This window comes from Ciconia boyciana, chromosome 5 (genome assembly GCF_034638445.1).
Source record: "Ciconia boyciana chromosome 5, ASM3463844v1, whole genome shotgun sequence".
Lineage (NCBI taxonomy): Eukaryota > Metazoa > Chordata > Aves > Ciconiiformes > Ciconiidae > Ciconia > Ciconia boyciana.
In genome coordinates, this window is record NC_132938.1 from 3,506,758 (window position 1) to 3,526,170 (window position 19,413).

Below are 19,413 nucleotides of genomic sequence, written 5' to 3' on the forward strand. Positions count from 1 at the left end.
AGAAAGGCTTTCGCCTTGGTTACTTTTGCTTTCTGTTTAGCTTGCACAGCAGATATTTTGCACTTGGGATGAGCTCAGAGTGAAGAAAGTACCAATGCCTAAGGAAAAGTGCTTGGTTTTCTTTCCCAATCTGTTAATAAAAATAGGTGTATGGATGAAATAATTCAATGGGAGATGCTGAAAAGCAGAGGGCAGGTTTTAAAAGGTACTTTTCCTTTAAAAAGGTACTTTTCAAAGGTACTTTTCCTTTAAAAAGGTACTTCTTCCTTTTAAAAGGAAAAGTCTGGCTCACAGTGAAGAGAAGCAGCAAAGCAGTTCACGACATTTCTTCCCTTCTGTGACTGAGAAAAGTTGATTAAAATTATGATTGCTGCATAAGAAAAGAAAGTCATTTCATTACAAGCAAGACATGAACCACTGAGGAAGAGCTTCTCCTCCTGCCAACGCTCAAAATATAGGGCTGCTTTCCTTAGATGATAAAGCAGCGATGCTCAAAGCACAGTATGTGGACGAAAGGCGATCCTGAGCATCCCAGGGACGATCTGCATCACATCACCTTAACGGCATCTTCAATTAAGCACTTGATAAAGATGAATCATCATCTGCAGCAAGCTGACAGCCACTCAAAAAGCAAAGAAACAGCTACTTTAAAAACGATGAAAACTCTTTAACATCTGCCTGAGGGATGAAAAAACCTAGTGTCTAGCAGATATTATCTTTTTTTATTAAAGGGCAAATAAAATTGAACCAGGGAGTAGATGTTTTAAAGCAGTTAATGCAGGGGAGAAAAGTGGGTTGCCATCCAAAATCTCACTAAAACATCTTCCCAAATGATACATTTCAGGCCCTACTCAACGCACATAAAAATATAGAAATAGCTATTAAATAGGTTTCTATCGAGCCTCTGGCTGGTGGTCAGGAAAAGGACTTAACAGATTCTCCTCTGAAGCAAAACAGCATAACTGGGGAAGCAGCCACCAAGAAAAGGAGGAAGCATCCCTCGGCAAAGCTGATCTTCCACTGAGCAACTGGCTCAAAACCAGTGGTATACTGGGCTTCCCAGTTTGCTTTTGTGCCTGAGGATACCTGTTAGTGTCCCCACCATAACAGCTGAGGGTAGCTTCAATGCTGCTGGCGGCACCCGAGCCAAGCCGGGCGCAGCGGGAGCTGGGGTGCCTCGCCGCAACCCAACGGGCTGGGCTGGCAGCTGAAGAGAAGAATTCGTTTCCTGCGACCGCTCATTTGGGGAAACAGATTTTCATTGTGTATAACGTACGTCTGAGCTCTCAGACAGCAGACCTGAGCCTCTGACAGCTCTGGTAGGAGGCAGAGCAGCACCAGCAGCATGGGTGTGGAGACCTTCTTGCAGCCCAGCATGGGTGCTGCAGGACCAGGGCTCTGCCGTTCTTCAACAGCAGTATTTTAAAAAGTGGTGACAAGCCAGCGAGGTGGCCTGACACGCACGGTTAGTGCCCCTGCAGCTGAAGGCGGTGATCCATTGCGACTGCAGTTGCAGAATGGTTTTTTGACTGTAACTGGTGCCTTTAAGGGGACACCTGGTCTAGCAATGGGAGGAGAGCGCGCAAGCAGAATCCCTGCCCTCTCTCAGTGGCTCAGGCTGCACGTTCATTCAAAGACGCAGACTTGGAAGAAAACATCCAGGCAATGCCACCACTCCCAGTGCAGCCCTCTCCGAGGACCCTCAGGTGCCGGAGCCATTCCTGGGGTTCCTGACTTGCACGTCCTGGCTTGGGGAAGCACTGAAGGGCAGAGTTCCAAGCCTTCCAGATAATTTGCTTTTTGCTCAGATTTAACTCTTTCCCTCCAGATCCTTCAAGCTCACACTGCTCTTGATCATGACGTCCCACCATATGCCCTACCACATCTATAGCTTGGTGTTCCTCTTTGGGGTGAAGGAAGCGAGTAGCCAGGCATCCCGGCAAGCGCCTGCTCAACACCCATCACTTCTTCCTCCTGCACACCTCTGAACACACCTCTCCGACTCTTCTTGCACAGATTAAAATGCAACAACACAACGCGCATCCTGACCAACTCCTCTCCTGAACAACCCAACCCAGCTTCAACAGTTACTCGAGTCATCTTTCTGCTGCCTAATCTCTAGAGTCATTTCCCTCTCCTCCTGCAGAGCTCTCACGTCCCCTCGACTTCTTTCTCTGCAAGGAGGAACGTTGCACACAGTAACACGCAATAACTAAACCCAAATGGACTGTAGCTGCAGAGACCTTCCTGCTCGGTCACCTCGCTGTACCTCAGAAGCTCAGATGTCAGTTTAGATGCCATAATATCCACTCACTGGCGGGGACAGCAGCATTTAATCCTCAAAACTAGTTTGTCTCAAATACAAATCTTTTTGCAAAATCTAAGGCACCGGTTTCCTCGGCAGCGTGATCTGGTTCACACGATCTTGTCGACTTCTCCAACCCCCTGTAGAAGACTGGAAGCAGTCCACATTAATGTTTTTTATTTTTTCTTTTTAATTTTTTTTTTTAAGGTTGAATTTATAAGCTACAAACTTCCTCTAGAACTACAGCAGTTTGACCTTATGCTTCCTCAAAGCTCAGACCAAGGTAAGACCTGAGGTTGCCAAGAACATCTGCTGAGCGAGGTGCAGTCAAGCCAGCAGGCTGTACCAGCAAGGCACCTTGCAGCGGGGAAAGGAAAGAGCCTTGCAGAAGTAAAACACAGCTTTATTGTAGCATAAATTCCATCTATATTTGAAACATTTTACTTTAAAGAGCTTTTTCCCTCCCTCCAGCTCTTCAAAGAGCTCCTCGACCTTGCTGAATTGCTCATCAAGGCACATGGACCACATCAAATGGAAGCAGAACCTGGCCAAGCTGCAACGTTTGCTCACACACAGCCCCCATCCCCACAAATGCTCTCTGCAGCAGCAAAACCCTATGGATTACAGCATTCGTTTCCCCAAATATCGTACGCTTCACCGGGTACACCACCCTCCTCCTGCACTACACCAGAGCCAACTCATACACTGGGCAGAAGCACCTGGGTAACAGAGAGGACGGGCAAGAAAGGGAATGTGTCCTGCAAAACACATCAATGCATTGATAGGTACCTATAAAATGCATTCAAAAAGCAAGTTAGGGAATTAAATTCCCTGTCATTGAGCAACAGTCAACCAAAAGCTAGTTCCCCTCTAAAACTGCCCTCCTCCTTGGTCCCCAGATAACCCCTCCACGTTCCACAAGAAGTAATTTACCTCCTTCCTCAGCGAGCACATCCCTCGGCTCCGCGGGTACCGACTGTCCTCTCTCTCTCAGTCAAAGTGTTATTATATTTGGATGAAGCTCAGAGCAACTGGCTGAGTTTGTAAGACCGATAATGCATTTTATCTCAGAACGGGAGGATTTACGCATCAAAAGCTTGTCTGCTTCTCCCCAACTGCAGCAGTTTACCTGCTACCAGATATTGCTCCCCAGAAAACATGTCTACCTTAGACCATCACGGGTAAAGCATCACAGCACTTGTAAATACGCCGCTCTCCCAGAGAATAATTAATTATTCCAGTCTGCCTTATCCCTCCGTGTACATCCACATACAACCCGCCCCCCCCCCAAATATCTGCTTGCCCTCAGAATGACTCCGTGTGAAAAGGGAACAGGTCCCTGACCAAGCACCAGCGGTTCCTCACCGCAAGTAGAACGTACACGTGTATGATACAAGTATGACAAATTCTTCTAACCACCGACTGGGACTGCGAGAGGTCCACGCGTCGCTTGCCGAATTCCCGTAGCATATGTAATTCTTTTTTTCTTCTTTTTAATCACTGCATAAGCCAGAGAAGATTTAGACAGCAATATTAAAGGAAAAGTCATTGGTCAAGGGAGAGAGGAAAATACCGGTGACGGTGCCAGCCCGAGGAGAGGGGATTTCCATGCTTTGCTCTTGGAAAGACCTGATAGGATGGATATATTTGTTTTAGCTTTCAGCAGGGAACTTCAAGGATTTGGCCTACAAAACGCTTAAATACCATCACAAGAATTGAGTTTGGGAAAAGGAGAGATGAGAAGTTAGCAGTGTTAGCAACTGCCGACCTGCCTGACCACATCGCTGACCTGCATCTGGCTGACCAAATGTATTCCAGAAACGCGGATGTGCTTTATAGCACATGGTAAGGTCTTGGGGCAAGAAGCCTTTTCGGTGCAATTCCAGAATTTCACAGCTTTTGGTTTGTATCAGCTGGGACCAGATGTTCTCTCCTCCAGCCCCTCCACCTTCAGTGTCCTCTATATTTGGTACTGTGAAAAAATGGCCAGAAAGGCACCCCAAATCTGTCACTAAAGCCGTTGCACTCGTGTCTTTACCAACAAACATAAAGCATGGCCGATTAAATTTCCTCCCGTTGTCTTACTTAACAGGCATTTCTGCCATCAGGTCTACCCAAGGTTTTGAATAATCTTTGCAGTGGCTGCTGATGGAAGCCTCCTGTGCTACTGGGAGGCCACTGCCACCCAAAGTTGGGGTTGCAGAAGACCTTTCATCTGTTCTTCTTTCTTTGCTTTCCACCATCAGATAGCAGAGATCTTCTCTGTTAACGTACTCTCCTGAAACAGTGGGGGGGGGGATGAAAAGCTGACGTCAGCATAAAGGATGCCCTGGAAAAGCAGGAACGGGCACCACCGATTGAAAACGAAGGCAACCCCGCGCCACCCCATCCTTCAGAGGCACCTCCCGGCTCCCAGCGATGACAAAGGATCCTGAACATCGTCCCTTCTGCATCTTCACTTCCTCAACTTGTCATCTCCTCTGATTGTTCCGACCAGGAGTACATAAACTCTCCAGCGGCGAGGAACTGGCCTTCACATCTGTTACACAATAGTGATCAACCAGAGCAAGGCAGGTTTGGCTGGAGCTAGTAAGCATTACTTGCTCAGAAGGAGATCCGTTTTGAGCTGTAAAAATAGTCATTTAAATTGCCTATTATGTTATCTGCCCAATTTGAAGGGTCTACTCTTTTGAAGGAGATGTGGATCACCTCAATCCTTTCATGGGACCAAATATAATGAAAGCAGAAAAGTGTCTGAAGCCATCAACATGAAAAAAATTGTTCCTATAGATTCAGGTCCACCAGCATTAGCAGTAACTGTGTTTAGCTGTAATTAGCAATGCTTGATCTCAGTGGAGATGTGATGTTGAGAAAGCCCTCAAAATTTAGCAAGCAAACACCACTGAAAACCTGAACCCAGGGTGAAGACTGCAGCTGCAGCCCTCCTGAAAGCTGAAGCTGTGGTTGCTACACCCTGCAGAACAAGGGCTGGCAACGTACTTTTGAGGTGACCACCAATTTGGCGCAGTTTCCCGTCTGACTCAGGTGACAGGTACAGCAGTTGCTGGTATCAGTTTTTTAAGACCGAATTTCAATAAAAATCACGTCTCAGAAGGATGCAAGAGCAGTCGATGTCGGTGCACTGATAGTTAAGCCGAATTAACATAAAAATGAGGCCTTCCTAAACACCTGCAAGAGGAAACCTGTTTGCAGAACAAGCTACTGAAAAAAAATTACTATTCAGGGAGGTAGTTGTCAGAAATAAGATGGAGGGTGGATGTGTTTATTTATACTCAGCAGCTCCAGGTACGGATTGCAGGTCCCAACATGCTGCCTGGTGTGGTTTCTGTAAGCAGTTGTCTCCTTCACATCCCCAGCCCGCAGTCAGCTTCAACAGCGAACGCTGGAGGTGTGTGTTTAGTACTGATGGTTTGTGAAACGGTTCATACAAATCCCATGGTATTTTTAGCACGCAGCAGGCCAGGAGGTCAGTTCACATCGGTGACATCAAATTCAGTGTAGAAGTTTGAAGCTTCATAGGAAAGAGGTGGGGAGAAGTGCCTATGGGACTTAGGAGCACCAGTAATTTGTAATTGGTCTCAGGGCAACCCCTGCATTTCCAAAAAGCCCTCTAAGGCTCAGCTTGCACGTCAACAAATGCCAAAATTTGACAGCAATCTTTAAAGGTTTGAGAAGGACTACAGCTTTGACCGAAACTAAAGGAGCAAATCTTCCAAGAGGGGGCAAAAGCACTTCTCGGCTTGGCCACCATCCAATGCAAAAGCCACCAGGGTGAACTGCAGGACTGGGATGGGTCCCGATCTGTCACCTCCTCTTTGCTTCTCCTGCAGTTTGCTCACACCTGCATGTACTCAGTGAGAAGATCAAGCTACAGCAGCAATGCACTTTTCTGAAGAACAATCCTCAAGAAAGAGGGTGCAGGATCCGACCGCCGTGGCAGCCGGTGCCTCTGTGCAGCCTCCCCTGCCTGTGCTGGAGGAGACGGAGCTGCGCGGCAGCAGCAGCACTCCGATGACAAATTAAATTTCAAGTTAATACGGGAATGCATACCAGAGGAACAAGCCAACCACAATTACTGACTCTTATCTCGCAGGAAAGATCTTTCAGTTATTGTGGGTAGAGCCGAAAACATCAGCTCGGTGATCGGCACTGCTGGAACGGGTGAGAAGAAAACCACACGAGTCGAGCTCTTTACAAATCCACAGGGCACGTCAGCTTGGCTCCTACCTCCCAAAAGATGTAGGCAACGCAGCTGGAAAAGGCACAGGGAAGGATACGGATGGTCCGAAGGTAGCAAATGGCTTTGGATGGACTTTGTTGAAACAAGATATGTGGTTTTAGTACTCACCCTCTCAACAAAACACAGCACTCAGCACTGCACTGGTATCGATATGACTGTCACCTCCATGCCTGGGTGGTTTGCTGCCCTTGAGTAGCTCGCTGTAAGCCTGTACTTACCTCCGACCGTATGCACAACCGTAACACGCTCGGAAAACCCACTGGTGCCAGGACACACATACAGCCTGAATGGTATCTGCATCAGCTGGCAATTATCAATCAGGGTATCTGGCAATGTTCTCCATACTCAAGTACAGATGTCTCAACACAACGCCATGTCTCCATCTCATGATACACCTCGCTCCTATTGCTTTCAATACACACCGGCACTCTTCCCAACCCAGGACTGTTCCCATGAATGGTGGGACCACTGATGCCCCACCAGCCTCATCGCTCACACCTGCACCTGATGCTCTGGGGATTTATTTCCGTAAACGAATAAATTCTCCTCCTTGTTTTCCCCTATCAAAGCCAATTTTTGAGAAAACGAGTACATTACACAAAGTATTTTAGATGAACATCCCAACATGTTTACCTTAACCCTTTCTACTGTCTACAAAAAGAAAATAAAGGATTACAAGCAAATTATTTAATGCCATGAGGTTTAGTAAAATTTACTAAACCATGAGGTTTAGTAAAACCTGAGGATGACAGGTTTAGCATCCACATAGAATTTTGAGTAAAATAAAAAGCCTGCCTTTCTATGTGAAACCTGGTTTTAAGTCACCCAAACTTCAAGTGATTCTTTCATCACTCTTCCTATTCCTATGAGACATTGTAATTTTAAATATTGGATAATTTGAGTCTGCAGTTTGAAGGTTTCTTCAGAACGTCAGCTTCTCGCTTTTTGTAGACAGACTGATGACACTGTAGCTAATTTGCTTAATTAGCGATTTACAGAAAGATCTCTCTATGAGAACGTGAAACCCTTCAAATGAAATGCTTTAAGTGCAGAATCAAGAGACCATCCATAACGATGGTTTACTCCCACCTTCTACGTATTTTTGGGCCACGCTATTTCTATCAGCAGCTCCTGCGATCGATGGCATTATACTTCCCAAATACAAAACTGGACTCTGCAAGAGGCCAAGCATAATTGTCCCAAGTTTCTCCTAACAGGAGGACGTTGCTGTTTAAAAAATCGCGCTGGGATGAGAAGGAAAGAAGTCAGCACATAAAATAAGCACACACATCCAGACGCCATCACACAGCCCACAAGGAGTTTTCCCCTTGATTTCAGCAGCTTTGTTTCTATTATTCCATCTCTCCTTCCCCCAAGCACTTGGCTTTTGCTAACTGCTGCATCCCAGCACACAAATCCTTCTTCTAATGGGTGCTCTGGTACCGTGGAGCACAGGGAGAAGGCTCGCACAGATGTTCATTTTGTAAGAAACAATAATTCATGCAAATCCCTGCTCCAAGCAAATTCCACAGTAGTGCATCTTATCGCAAGCCAAACAAAAAGTACAAATACATTTAAGAACCGTAAACCTGTATTAAAAGAATTTGCTCTAGTTACAGCTTGAATTTCCCCCTCTTCCCCCAACTCAGCCAGTAAACTATCCACCGACACTAAACACCAACCAAACCACTAATTCCACCCGTGCTAATAAGAAGTGTAAACCCCAACTGCAATATAAAGCAAAGCCCGTGTTAAAGTACGACAGACATAACACACCCCACGTTCACCCACGATACTTTCTTACACGTTTACAGTCCATATAAATGCAACAACGAAATCCTGTCCGTGATGTTGGTCTCACCAAACATCTCACTGGGCTCCAAAGCAGAGCATCCAACTTTGCTGTATTTTGGGTATTTGCAGATTGCAGAGGTTTGATACTTTGGTGGGAACTCAGAGACAGCTCTACCACCTTCTCAAGCTCGTAAATTGAAATGTTATGAGGGTGTAGAGCGAAGCCTGGAAATGCGTAGGGTCCTCTTGCCTGAGTCAAGTCAAGACGGCTTTTCGAGTTTTTTTTGACTGCAAGGGGAAAGGTCGATTCACATTTAGGAGTCTATATGGTGAGTACGGTGAAGACCCTCTTTCCTACAGCAACAGGAGGCAGAGACCAGCAGTGACCATTGCACCACCCTGATGATGCTTCTAAGCACAACAGCCATGGCAGAAATGACCCAGCAAGACAAGAATACAAATACTAAAGTATCATAAAAACTACTTATAAATCCATCTAACTCCGCACACATTTGTATTTTCTTTTCCAAGTTTGTCCAATAGTTTAGTGCTTTTAAAATCAGGGATTTTCCTCTGTTTCATTAATCAATAATTGAGTACTCTCTTGCCACATTTGGAGACAGACCAGCTTTCCACAGAAGCTCAAGATGATGAAAATAAACTAATAAAATATATTTTTAGTTTGTTGGGTTTTTTTTGAGAAGGCAAGTTAGAACCTGAATTCCAACTCAACCACTACGTTTCAGCAGAACAAAAAAACCCCTGTGCTGAGTGCTCTCAAATAAGAGTCGTGCCCCTTCCAGCTCTGCACCAACAGAGACCTTATTATCCTTTGGAGGAGGAAGTCAGATTTTTTCCACTTAGTTATGTTCCCAGGTAGTTCTTAAATAAGATTTCCCTTCCCCCTGTGTTTAAAGGGATACCTTAACAGAACAAGTTAATGCCTTGGCCATGTGCTGCTCCATACTGCCATCGTTGTGTACTGAACCCGAAAATAGAGCGATGACCGGCCAGCCACCGGTGAACGCAATTTTATTTCAAGGAGAGGACAAATGCCAAGATGCCAAAATTAACAATGCTTCTTCCTACCTTAATTATCATGAGCAAATCGTCCACCTGCATGTCATTAGGAGCCCATAAAGGTTCTTCCAGTGGTGCCCCCTGCAAACAAACCAAAAACGAAGCTTTTAAAACCAAAGAGTTAAAATTCACCAATGGCTTCGGAAAATAGTATTTTTACTGCCTCCAGCGAGGTGATTCCAGTTCATTTTACCTATATGCAAAATGCAGCTTTTCATTATTGCTCATGCTAGAGACACACTTGAAAAAAATGAAAATAACTTAAATACAAAAGGCAAAATCATAGGAGTTTCCAGGGTGAAAAGTGCTTTTGGGCAGAGGCAGCAGCAGGTGATTACAGGTCAGCAGCAGCAGTTACAAATGAGAAGACTCTGAGGTTCACAGCTTCGCTTGATATGTACACTGCTGTCTGGGGTAATGAAAAGTTTAGGAGCTAGAAGAAGTAGATCATAGCGAAGGCGTCATATTTGCCTTGGGCTCCTACGAGTGAGTATTTACCCAGACACAAGCAGTTGGGGCATTTGAAAAAGCGGTTCTGTGTATGTTCATTTATTCCCATCCCAAGGAAAGAGGTCAGAAAGCCACACGGCGGTCACCAGGGCTTCTGATGGCCACGTATCAGTGAGACAGTCACCATCTGACTTCCCCAAGCCCAAACCTCTCTGGATACAGACTTTGGCCCTAGGGTCAAGTGCAATCCTACAGGGAACAGGCTGAAGCTTGTCCCTGCGGTGCAGGTGACCGGCAGTGATGTTTGTGATGTTCTCACACCCCTGCACAAACCAGCCTGCCTCCCCACCAGCTCTCGGACGTGGGTTCCTCACTCCATCAGCAAAGCCGCACTGCAGGGGCTCACAGGTCACTCGCAAAGTCGAGACTGTTCCCGGCTGATCCCCACTTTTACATGACAAGCCAACTCGCTCCCACTCTCTCCACCTCTGTTCTCCACCCCAAAATATTTTTTACCTACATCAGCTTTGAGGCAGCAGCGGGCTCCTTGCAGGAGTTTGCAGAACCAACCCCTCCTTCACTAATCCCATCTTCTGGGCTGATGCTATAAAGTACGAAATTAGAGACCTGAGGCAGTTCTAGACTTAAGAGTTGAATATATTTAACCAAATTAATATTTTTTTCCTATTGACATCTTTTCTCCCCAGCCTCGGGCAGGATGCGACCCAGCCGTCTGCTCTGTCGGTGCCAAGTAGCTGCGGAGCTCAGACATAATCCCTGGGTGATCTCCTCGCTGCTTTTCATCCTACTCAAGTGTTGACTCGAGCTCTTGTTCAATTAGACAAGTCTCAGCACTTCAATCAGATGGGCACACAAGGCTGAATTTTTACCTCCACAGAGAAGAAAAAATCTGACGTAGTGGAGTGTGATAGAACCAGGAGCTTCAAAGCAACGAGACCTGGAGATCACGTCTGCTCTGAAGTCTGCTAGAATCGCTGCTTAACCCGAGCAGACCACCAGCAACCAGCAACTTCCATTTTAAGAGAAGTTGAGAGAGAGCAGATTAAAAAGACATTGGATCTGGCAGGGAGGAGAAGAGCTGGGTTACTTTCCTGATATTTCTTTTTTAAGGCACCCGGACAAGGGCTGAGGCATCTGCTTTCTCTTGTCTCTGGCTCAAAGTGATCAACCCACGGAGGTGCCGAACTCGCTGGTCCCCCCACACCACCTGCATTTCCTTCCTTACGATCCAGCGTTTCCCGACACCTCCCAGCAACGCTGCTGTCCCGGGGCAGAGGGGACTGGGGGCTGCAGAAATGCAGTCCAGCCCTCAGCCTGTCCTCTCCTCCCCGTGCAATGGCAACGAGGTCCCTTTGTCCTTCAGTTACCTAATATGCATTTAAAACAAAAGGGCAACTTTTACGGGACCAAATCAGGAAGTTGGTGTAAGCAACTGTGCTGTCGATATTTTCATGGTCAATTTATTGCTTCATTCACAAAGCTGCCAGGTTCAAAACACAGCCTCGGACAGCGCTGAGAAGCGCAAGAAAAGTTGGAAGACTTTGCATTCACCTCCAGCTTTAGAAAGCCTTGATGGAACGAAGGACTCCCCCTCCCTGCCGTTATTAGCACATCTGAGAGTTAAAAGGGAATCAGCAATGAAGCCGAGTTTTTACAAAGCTTGGAGCAAGACACATGCACTGTACGCTCAGGGCTCCTTCCAGGATGAGGCCAACATCTTGCTGAAGGAAAAAAGTACACTGGAAGGTAATGAAAAAAAAGCAAATGCAAAGGCAGAAATGAAAACAAGAGAGCTGATAAAAGCTTATAAAAGTCAATGCAACACGTTTGAATGGGTTTTAGAGCAGGCTGCGTCTTCAGATGGCTGTAAAAACAGATCAGTACCAGAAGAAGAGAGTAATTCATGATGCATGACTTGCAGTGACTCATAAACCTCGTTCCTTTTGACAGGTAAGGAGCGCGGTGCAGGCAAGCACTCAAGTCGCTTGAGTATGTAAGAGTAGAAACATCTTATGTTATAAATACTTACAAGAATATCTTACACCCACATCTGTTCTTAGAAATTAGTCATACGGCCTGCGCGTAGAGGAAACACGACTGCCAAAGAGCAAACGTACGACAGAACTGAAAGGAGGTGGCATGTCCCACGTTCGGCTTATTGAGCCCTGGCCACCCGCAAGCCTTTCCACTCATCTGCCGTGCCCTGACCCCACTGTGCCCCAACGTGCCAGCAATGTAATCCGCTTGCCAGATAATCCTCCAAAAACACGGTATCCTGAGGATCCGGTGCAGTCAGCTGACTGCGGTAAGCCGTGGCAGCAACCCACCGGCCTCGGGAACAGTGTGATTACTATTTGTAATTATTATTAGTGTATGTTAGTTGTATATGTTTGGATGAAAGCAATTTAACCAGGTAGATGTATAAGCTGGTACAGCAGATCAACAGTAAGGAAGGCACGCTGGCTATAGGAAGGAGCTTCCATTCTCTACAGCCAAAATTCAGTTTTCCAAGTCCGGCAGCATTGGGAAAGCCAAGATTGACCTGATCCAGGTATTTCTGGACAATGCTGTAACATCAAGCTGCTTCAGAAAGAGCTTCACTTATGAAAGAGACCCTGGGACTCAGCAGCCAAGTGTCTTCCAGTATGGTGCTGTGCCAACAGATTAAAGACTCCTTTGCAAACCTTGCAAGCAAGGTGAAGGAGAAGGTCTACCTTGTGCTCTCGTATTTTAGATTCACGAGACAAAGCAGTTTTATTGGTAAGAAGTCAGGTGAATTGGTTGTGTTTGTGTTTTTATTTAAACCAAGAAATGGAAGATTAAAAGCTGCGTGTTTGCAAGCTCACCTGCAGCCTCCATCCCTTGGAGATGGATGGTCCACCGACTGGCAGAGCGCAAGTTAATGTCAGGAAAGAGTTCAACCACGCTCATACCTCCACAAGTAACAGAGGCAGATTATGTCGCAGAGCTTGGCAGCCCAAAAACTGCAGCTCGACTGATGGCTTCCCATCATCAAACAGGAAAATGCTACGGATGGCGAGTTAACATGCGTGGGAGTGAACAGCTCCTAGTAATTCAGCGGTGTCCAGACACCTCAGCTGAGGTCAGGGCCCTATCATGAGTTATGAAGAACTGTAGGATGTTCCTCCCCTGAAAAAGCAATTACATCTGCAAATGGTACCTACAAAAAGATGGACGGGATCATGAGAAAGGTGCCATTCCTTGGTGTTTCTTCTCTCCCAGAACAGCTCAAGCAGAAGGTCAGTGACCACACTGGTAGGAGAGCCCAAACCCAACTCACAGCCTGGTACCCTGTTTTACCCGCTACGTTAAAGCTGCTAAACCTCTGCAGCTAGGCTGTGCCACTCGCCGTAGCAAACAGGCATACTTAAAGTCATGGGAATGAATACTTTGGTGGACATGGTGGACCAGCAGGAATCCAAAACGAGAACTTCACTCAAGCTGCACATTTCTGCGCTGGATCATCCTGCTCACTACGGAACAATTTTACGGCACAACACCATTTCTTTTATAAAAACGAGGAATACAAGCTCACAAACGAAGAGGTCTCTTTTGGAAGAACCCCGCTGAGAAAGTGCTTCGGGAACGGCTACACTAGGTGGGACTTCAGACAACGACACAGCAGGTTTGTTAATCGAGAATGTTAATGATATAAAACGTTACACACAAAAATGTTCAAGAGCTGGGGTTGGAAAGGGTGGCCTACAGTTAGAGGACTCCTCCATCTCTTATAAAAATAATTAAAATAAAAGTAAGGCACGTATTAGTTGGCTAGACAGCCCCAAATCCCGCCGCCTGCGTAATCCACCTGAAAGCCAAGTGTATCAAGGCAAATTAAAGCCGCCTTTAATCCATGCAAATCTCAGCACAGGAATCTTTTATTCTCTTACCTCCTGCCATGAGTTTAGTCCTGCCCCACACCCCTTCCTGCTGCCAGAGCTGCGGGAGCAAAACAACACAAAGCTCCGTATTTTAGTAACACGGAGAAGAAATTTTGGACCTTTCCCACATTTTGGGGTGGACGCAGCTTTACGCTTCCCCGGTTGGGCTGAGACGGAAGCCCGTTCCACCCGTGCTTGGTTTAATCACATGTATTGACACACATAAATTAGGGCAATTTGTGCATAAATTAGGCAGCGTCATTATGCTAATTGGGATGGTATGATTGTGCCGAGCGTGTTTGCAATCTGCCACAATCCTCTGGGATAGCGCTGCGAGTGAGCTGCTGCATCTGAAAAAGGCCGGCACTCCCCCGGCATCCCACTGCGGCAGGTACGACCCAACACAAGCCCAAATAACGGAGGAGAAGGGGCGAGGAGACCTGCTGAGATTTGCTTCGTCTGAAATGCTGGTTTCTTTTCTAACCCATAATGCTACCCTCAAAAAATAACTCTGCTTCCTAAACACTGCATCCTAACCTCACCTGTGATGCATGGAACAGGTCGATCTATAGATGGGGGCAGAGAGAGGCTGCTAGAAAAATAAACCACCACAGTGCAAACACCAAGGTGTGTGTAAGACAGATAAAGAGCAGGAGACTCAAATCCCCTGCACTTTGCTTTATCAAACCTAATGCGAAGAGACGAGACCTAGCAGCCTTCCAGTACCTGAAGGGGCCTACAGGAAAACTGGAGAAGGACTTTTTACAAGGGCGTGTAGTGATAGGACAAGGGGGAATGGCTTTAAACTGCAAGAGGAGAGATTTAGCTTAGATATAAAGAAGAAATTCTTCACTCTGAGGGTGGTGAGACACAGGACCAGGTTGCCCAGAGAAGCTGTGGATGCCCCGTCCCTGGAAGTGTTCAAGGCCAGGTTGGACGGGGCTTTGAGCAACCTGGTCTAGTGGAAGGTGTCCCTGCCCATGGCAGGGGGTTGGAACTAGATGATCTTTAAGGTCTCTTCCAACCCAAACCATTCTATGATTCTATGATTCGAAGACCTCACAAAATCCAGAGCCGCTGCACTTTACTCCTTCCAATCTCCACGTGAATTGCAACAGAGGTCAGGATGCTCGCCAGGATCGGAGATGTATCACAGAGTATCCCTGATGATCCCTGCCCTAAAAGAAAAAAACCCCTAAATCTTACCAATTGAATGAGCAAGGATAACGGAGGAACAAATAAACTGCAAAGTGACAGCTTCTCCTTCTTGAGGTTCAGTCAAATAGCCATAGACGAGTAGATCTACCTAGTGTAGGTAATTACCAAGGCAGACCTTCAGGGTCTCTTACCAAAACATGGATTTTTTTAGATATCCTACAGGTATCCTGCAGCCTCAGCCCCAAATGCCTGCAGGGCCGTGGCCGGTGTCCCTGTGCAGAGGACGGTGTTGCGGAGCTGGCGGTGATGCTCAGCTCCAGCTCCGTGGGCTGAGGGTGGGTCTGGTGTTGCAGCGCATCTCCCTCTTCCTTATGGGTACCAGGGGATGCTCCTGAAGTAATTCCATTTTCTACCAAACCTGGTCACTAATTTAGCTGCCAAATGGGATCATTACGATGAAAAATCCTACCTGCGGGACTTGAGCTCTCTCCCTTCAGAGGGAATTCGAGCTCGGTTTATTCTCCAGGATCCAGCCAGGAGTTTTTCCTCCAACAGACGTGCTGGCACTTTGCCTGGCTAAAAAACACACAGCAGAAGAGCACCAAGTGCTAACCTTCCACAAAAAGCATTAAAAAAAATCAACTTTGGGCAAACCATATGGTAACACTCACTGTGCCACAGGTGAGAGCAAATACAATACGCTCTGTACAGCATGAAGTAAAAATAATGAATTTTCAGAGAGTAACAGCGCTTAAATACCAAACCAGGCCAGGAACAGACACCCAGGTGAAAGGTTTTTAAGGCCTTCGACCTCAGTGTTCCTGCAGTTTTGCATTTCTTTGCTGCTTCGACCTTATAAATATCAAGAGATGGTTTTTACAGCAGCACCCAGAAGCTGCCTGGCTGCAGCACGGGGACACGCCATGCTCCGCAGACATCCCAGGCTGCAAACATTACAGAATCCTGCGGAGGTACCTGGAGGATCGATGATCAAAGTCACAAACCCTGTTTACAAGCAGGCACAGCGAGCACCCTAAACTCAACCCAAGGCAAAGGAAGCAGCGATAAAAATGAGTTATTGCAGGAAAGCAAAAACGAAGGTGAAAGGATGAAAATGCTAACAGGGCAGGGGCACACGGGAATCGGGGGATGCTCCTTAAGCAGCAAGAGCAGGGAGCAAAATTGAGCGGCCCCAGCTGCAGGGCCAAAGGAATTAGCAAGGCACAAAGCAAAAAAACCCACAGCCAGCTTCCTTCTGCTCTTCTGCAGCTCCCCTCGAGCACATGTGCCTGGGTGGTGGCTTTTTTTCCACCCCATCTTTAAGCAGAAGCCCCCCCTAAGTAGTTTAGCAGTGAAAGCAAACTCATCTCTCCCTCCCTAAGAAGTAATGTGGATACTTGGCATGGGCCAGCATCAACGCCTTAGCGCCCGGTAATTCCCAAGCCCCTCCAAACACCGAATGCCTTGTCACAGCAGCAGCTTTAAAAATTCCTCTCTCCACCCTTTGGTGATAATTAGTTTAAGTCTGTCACCAGCAGATCAGTTTTGGATTGCAACTAAGCCAAAGCCATACGAAAAACTTTTGTCCAAAGATTCTCCATACCAAATCCATATCCCAAGCACAAATACAGGCTGGGCAGAGAAGGGATTGAGAGCAGCCCTGCAGAGAAGGACTTGGGGGTGTTGGTTGACGAGAAGCTCAACACGACCCAGCAATGTGCACTTGCGGCCCAGAAAGCCAACCGTATCCTGGGCTGCATCCAAAGCAGCGTGGCCAGCAGGGCGAGGGAGGGGATTCTGCCCCTCTGCTCCGCTCTGGTGAGACCCCCCCTGCAGTGCTGCGTCCAGATCTGGGGTCCTCAGCACAAGAAGGACACGGAGCTGTTGGAGCGGGTCCAGAGGAGGGACACGAAGATGACCAGAGGGCTGGAACACCTCTGCTATGAAGACAGGCTGAGAGAGTTGGGCTTGTTCAGCCTTCTCAGAACAGAAGGCTCCAGGGAGACCTTATAGCAGCCTTCCAGTACCTAAAGGCAGCCTACAAGAAAGCTGGAGAGGGATTTTTTTCAAGGACATAGTGATAGGACAAGGGGGAATGGCTTTAAACTGCAAGAGAGTAGATTTAGATCAGATATAAGGAAGAAATTCTTCACTCTGAGGCACTGGACCAGGTTGCCCAGAGAAGTTGTGGATGCCCCCTCCCTGGAAGCATTCAAGGCCAGGCTGGACGGGGCTTTGAGCAAGCTGGTCTAGTGGAAGGTGTCCCTGCCCGTGGCAGGGGGTTGGACTAGGTGATCTTTAAGGTCCCTTCCAACCCTAACCATTTTGTGATTCTATGAAATCAGTTCAAAAAAGGAAAACACAAAATATGAGCTGGCCACACCATCGGTTTGAACAGTTTCTGCTGCTAAGAAGGGAATACAGCAAGATTTAAAAACCAAGTTCAATAAAGTTATTCTTCACTGTTTTATTTCCCCTTAAAGCATAAGACCAATTTGGTTTTGTTTCCATCACAAACAGTTTCTTTAATTGGGATGGGAGCACAACGCGGGAACCCGGCGTGCGAAGCTGCCCTGGCCCCTGACAGCTCTGAGTTAATGGCACAAGGTGCTGATCTGCCTCGCTACGGCAATTCCTGTAATTCAAGTCTGGCAAACAATTCCCAGTCTGAAAACGGGACAGCATCCAATCGTTATCTCCTTTCTTGTAAAAAAGAATTTAAAAAATCCAGCCTATTGACTCTACCTGCCTATTTACTGTACTGGCAGTACCACCACGCAGGCATGACAGCAACAAATGCTGGCAGTTCTTGTAGTTTTTGCCTGTTGATGTTTCTCCTTTCATCCCAGCAAAAAGCATGTCAAAGCTAAACGAGCAATCAAGCGCAAAGAAAGCATCTGGCTGCTTCCTTGACAACTGAACAAGCTGGCAGTTTTCAGAAGGTAAAGCTTTCCTACGCTTCTAACTAAGGCAACTAATTTTACGGTTGGACTTGATGATCTTAAAGGACTTTTCCAACCTAAATGATTTTACAATTCTAACATGCAGCCACCTTAATTTTGGTGTCGGTGCTTCCATACATCCTCACTAATGCTTCTAACCTCCATTCATCTGTGCTAAACCACCCTAGGATTTCCATCTCCCAAAATAATTTGTTAAAGACCAAAAAAAAAAAATCAGTTTTCCTGCAGCTGCATTCATTGTGGACCTATTCCACCCCAGCGCAGACACCAAGCCCTGGCTAAACACAGGAACCCAGCGTACCACGCACAAACTTACAGGAAAGGGGCTTTTTTTAATAGTTTCGCTCACCGCGACACACCTGATAAGAGCCTGCAGCAACGACACACCCAGAGATAAAACAGACAGGTTCAAATCTTCAAAACCCCATTACACATCCTGAATGAGGAGGAGGAAAACAAATACCTAAAGAAAACATGCCGTGTGTAACAAGACCATTTCCCTTGGCAAATCTTCCTGCTTTCCTTTCCTCACCATATTTGCGTAGAAATCGTTCCCTTGCATTTTCCAAGTTACCTTCTGACTCCGCTCCCGCGGATGGGCTGCGGGGCTAATGCCCGAGACCCGGTGCAGCAGCACGTCCAGGAGCACCCGGTAATCTTCTCCTGGTGCTTACCAAATTTAGGTCTCACGGTTTCTTAATAATACTGGAAGATGCAAGGAGACAGGGCAAAGCTGTTTGAAAAGAGGCATCCTTTACAAATTGAAGTGATATAGTTGGGAAAAAAAGAAACCCAGGTACACAGAGGTGGCCACCCACCCCAAGAGCCACGTCCTGGGAAGCCAGCGGACGCGCAACTGTATGCAAGAGGTGTTCATCACTGATGATTTGATAGTCAAATACTGGCAAATGGGACGATATGGATATAAGTAGATACATAAACAAGCTGTGACCCTACCTGAATGCATCTTGGAAGGGCACGTCAGTGTTCCTGAGCTCTGTGCCAGGGACACTAGAGCTGCTGAATGCATCGTACACAGGGCAACGCACAGCCCAGCCGCTGAGGTCTCATTTCTAACCCAACAAAACATTTGCCACCTTTTTATTCTTCTTCCTCTTTTGACTTCCTTAATGAATAAACATACTTACGAAGGAGGGGAAAAAAAACCCCAAACATTCGCACGACTCAGTTGTCCTCTGCGCAGCCTGGGTTTGCTAGGAGCAGCTCGGAAGGGGCAATGAGACATGACTTTTAGCAGCGCAATGGGGACACGAGCTGCCACGGGGCAGATGGTGTGGCAGAACCACGCACGCTACTGCGAAGGCGATTTCTGCCGGTGGCTGGAGGGTGGCTCCGTTTTCGGGCTGTTGGGACACACAACTTATTTGCAGGAGGCTTGGCTGTACCCTGTATGCTTTGGGAGTGAATGAACCCAGCAAACTGGCATTTGTGCTTCCCATCCCTAGATTCCCCAAATGT

At 46.9% G+C, this 19,413-nt stretch overlaps 1 protein-coding gene across 5 annotated transcripts in view; it reads right to left on the minus strand.

Moving 5' to 3' along the window:
• PTPRA (protein tyrosine phosphatase receptor type A) overlaps positions 1–19,413 on the minus strand; it is a 132,209-nt gene that overhangs the window by 62,024 nt on the left and 50,772 nt on the right. For 4 of the 5 annotated variants that reach the window (XM_072863354.1, XM_072863355.1, XM_072863358.1 and 1 more), the window contains one exon: positions 9,450–9,521. The exons of the other annotated variant lie outside the window; for it this stretch is intronic. In XM_072863354.1, the coding sequence (XP_072719455.1) occupies positions 9,450–9,521 (72 nt within the window). The remainder of the gene's footprint in view (positions 1–9,449; positions 9,522–19,413) is intronic. 5 annotated transcript variants of the gene reach the window in all.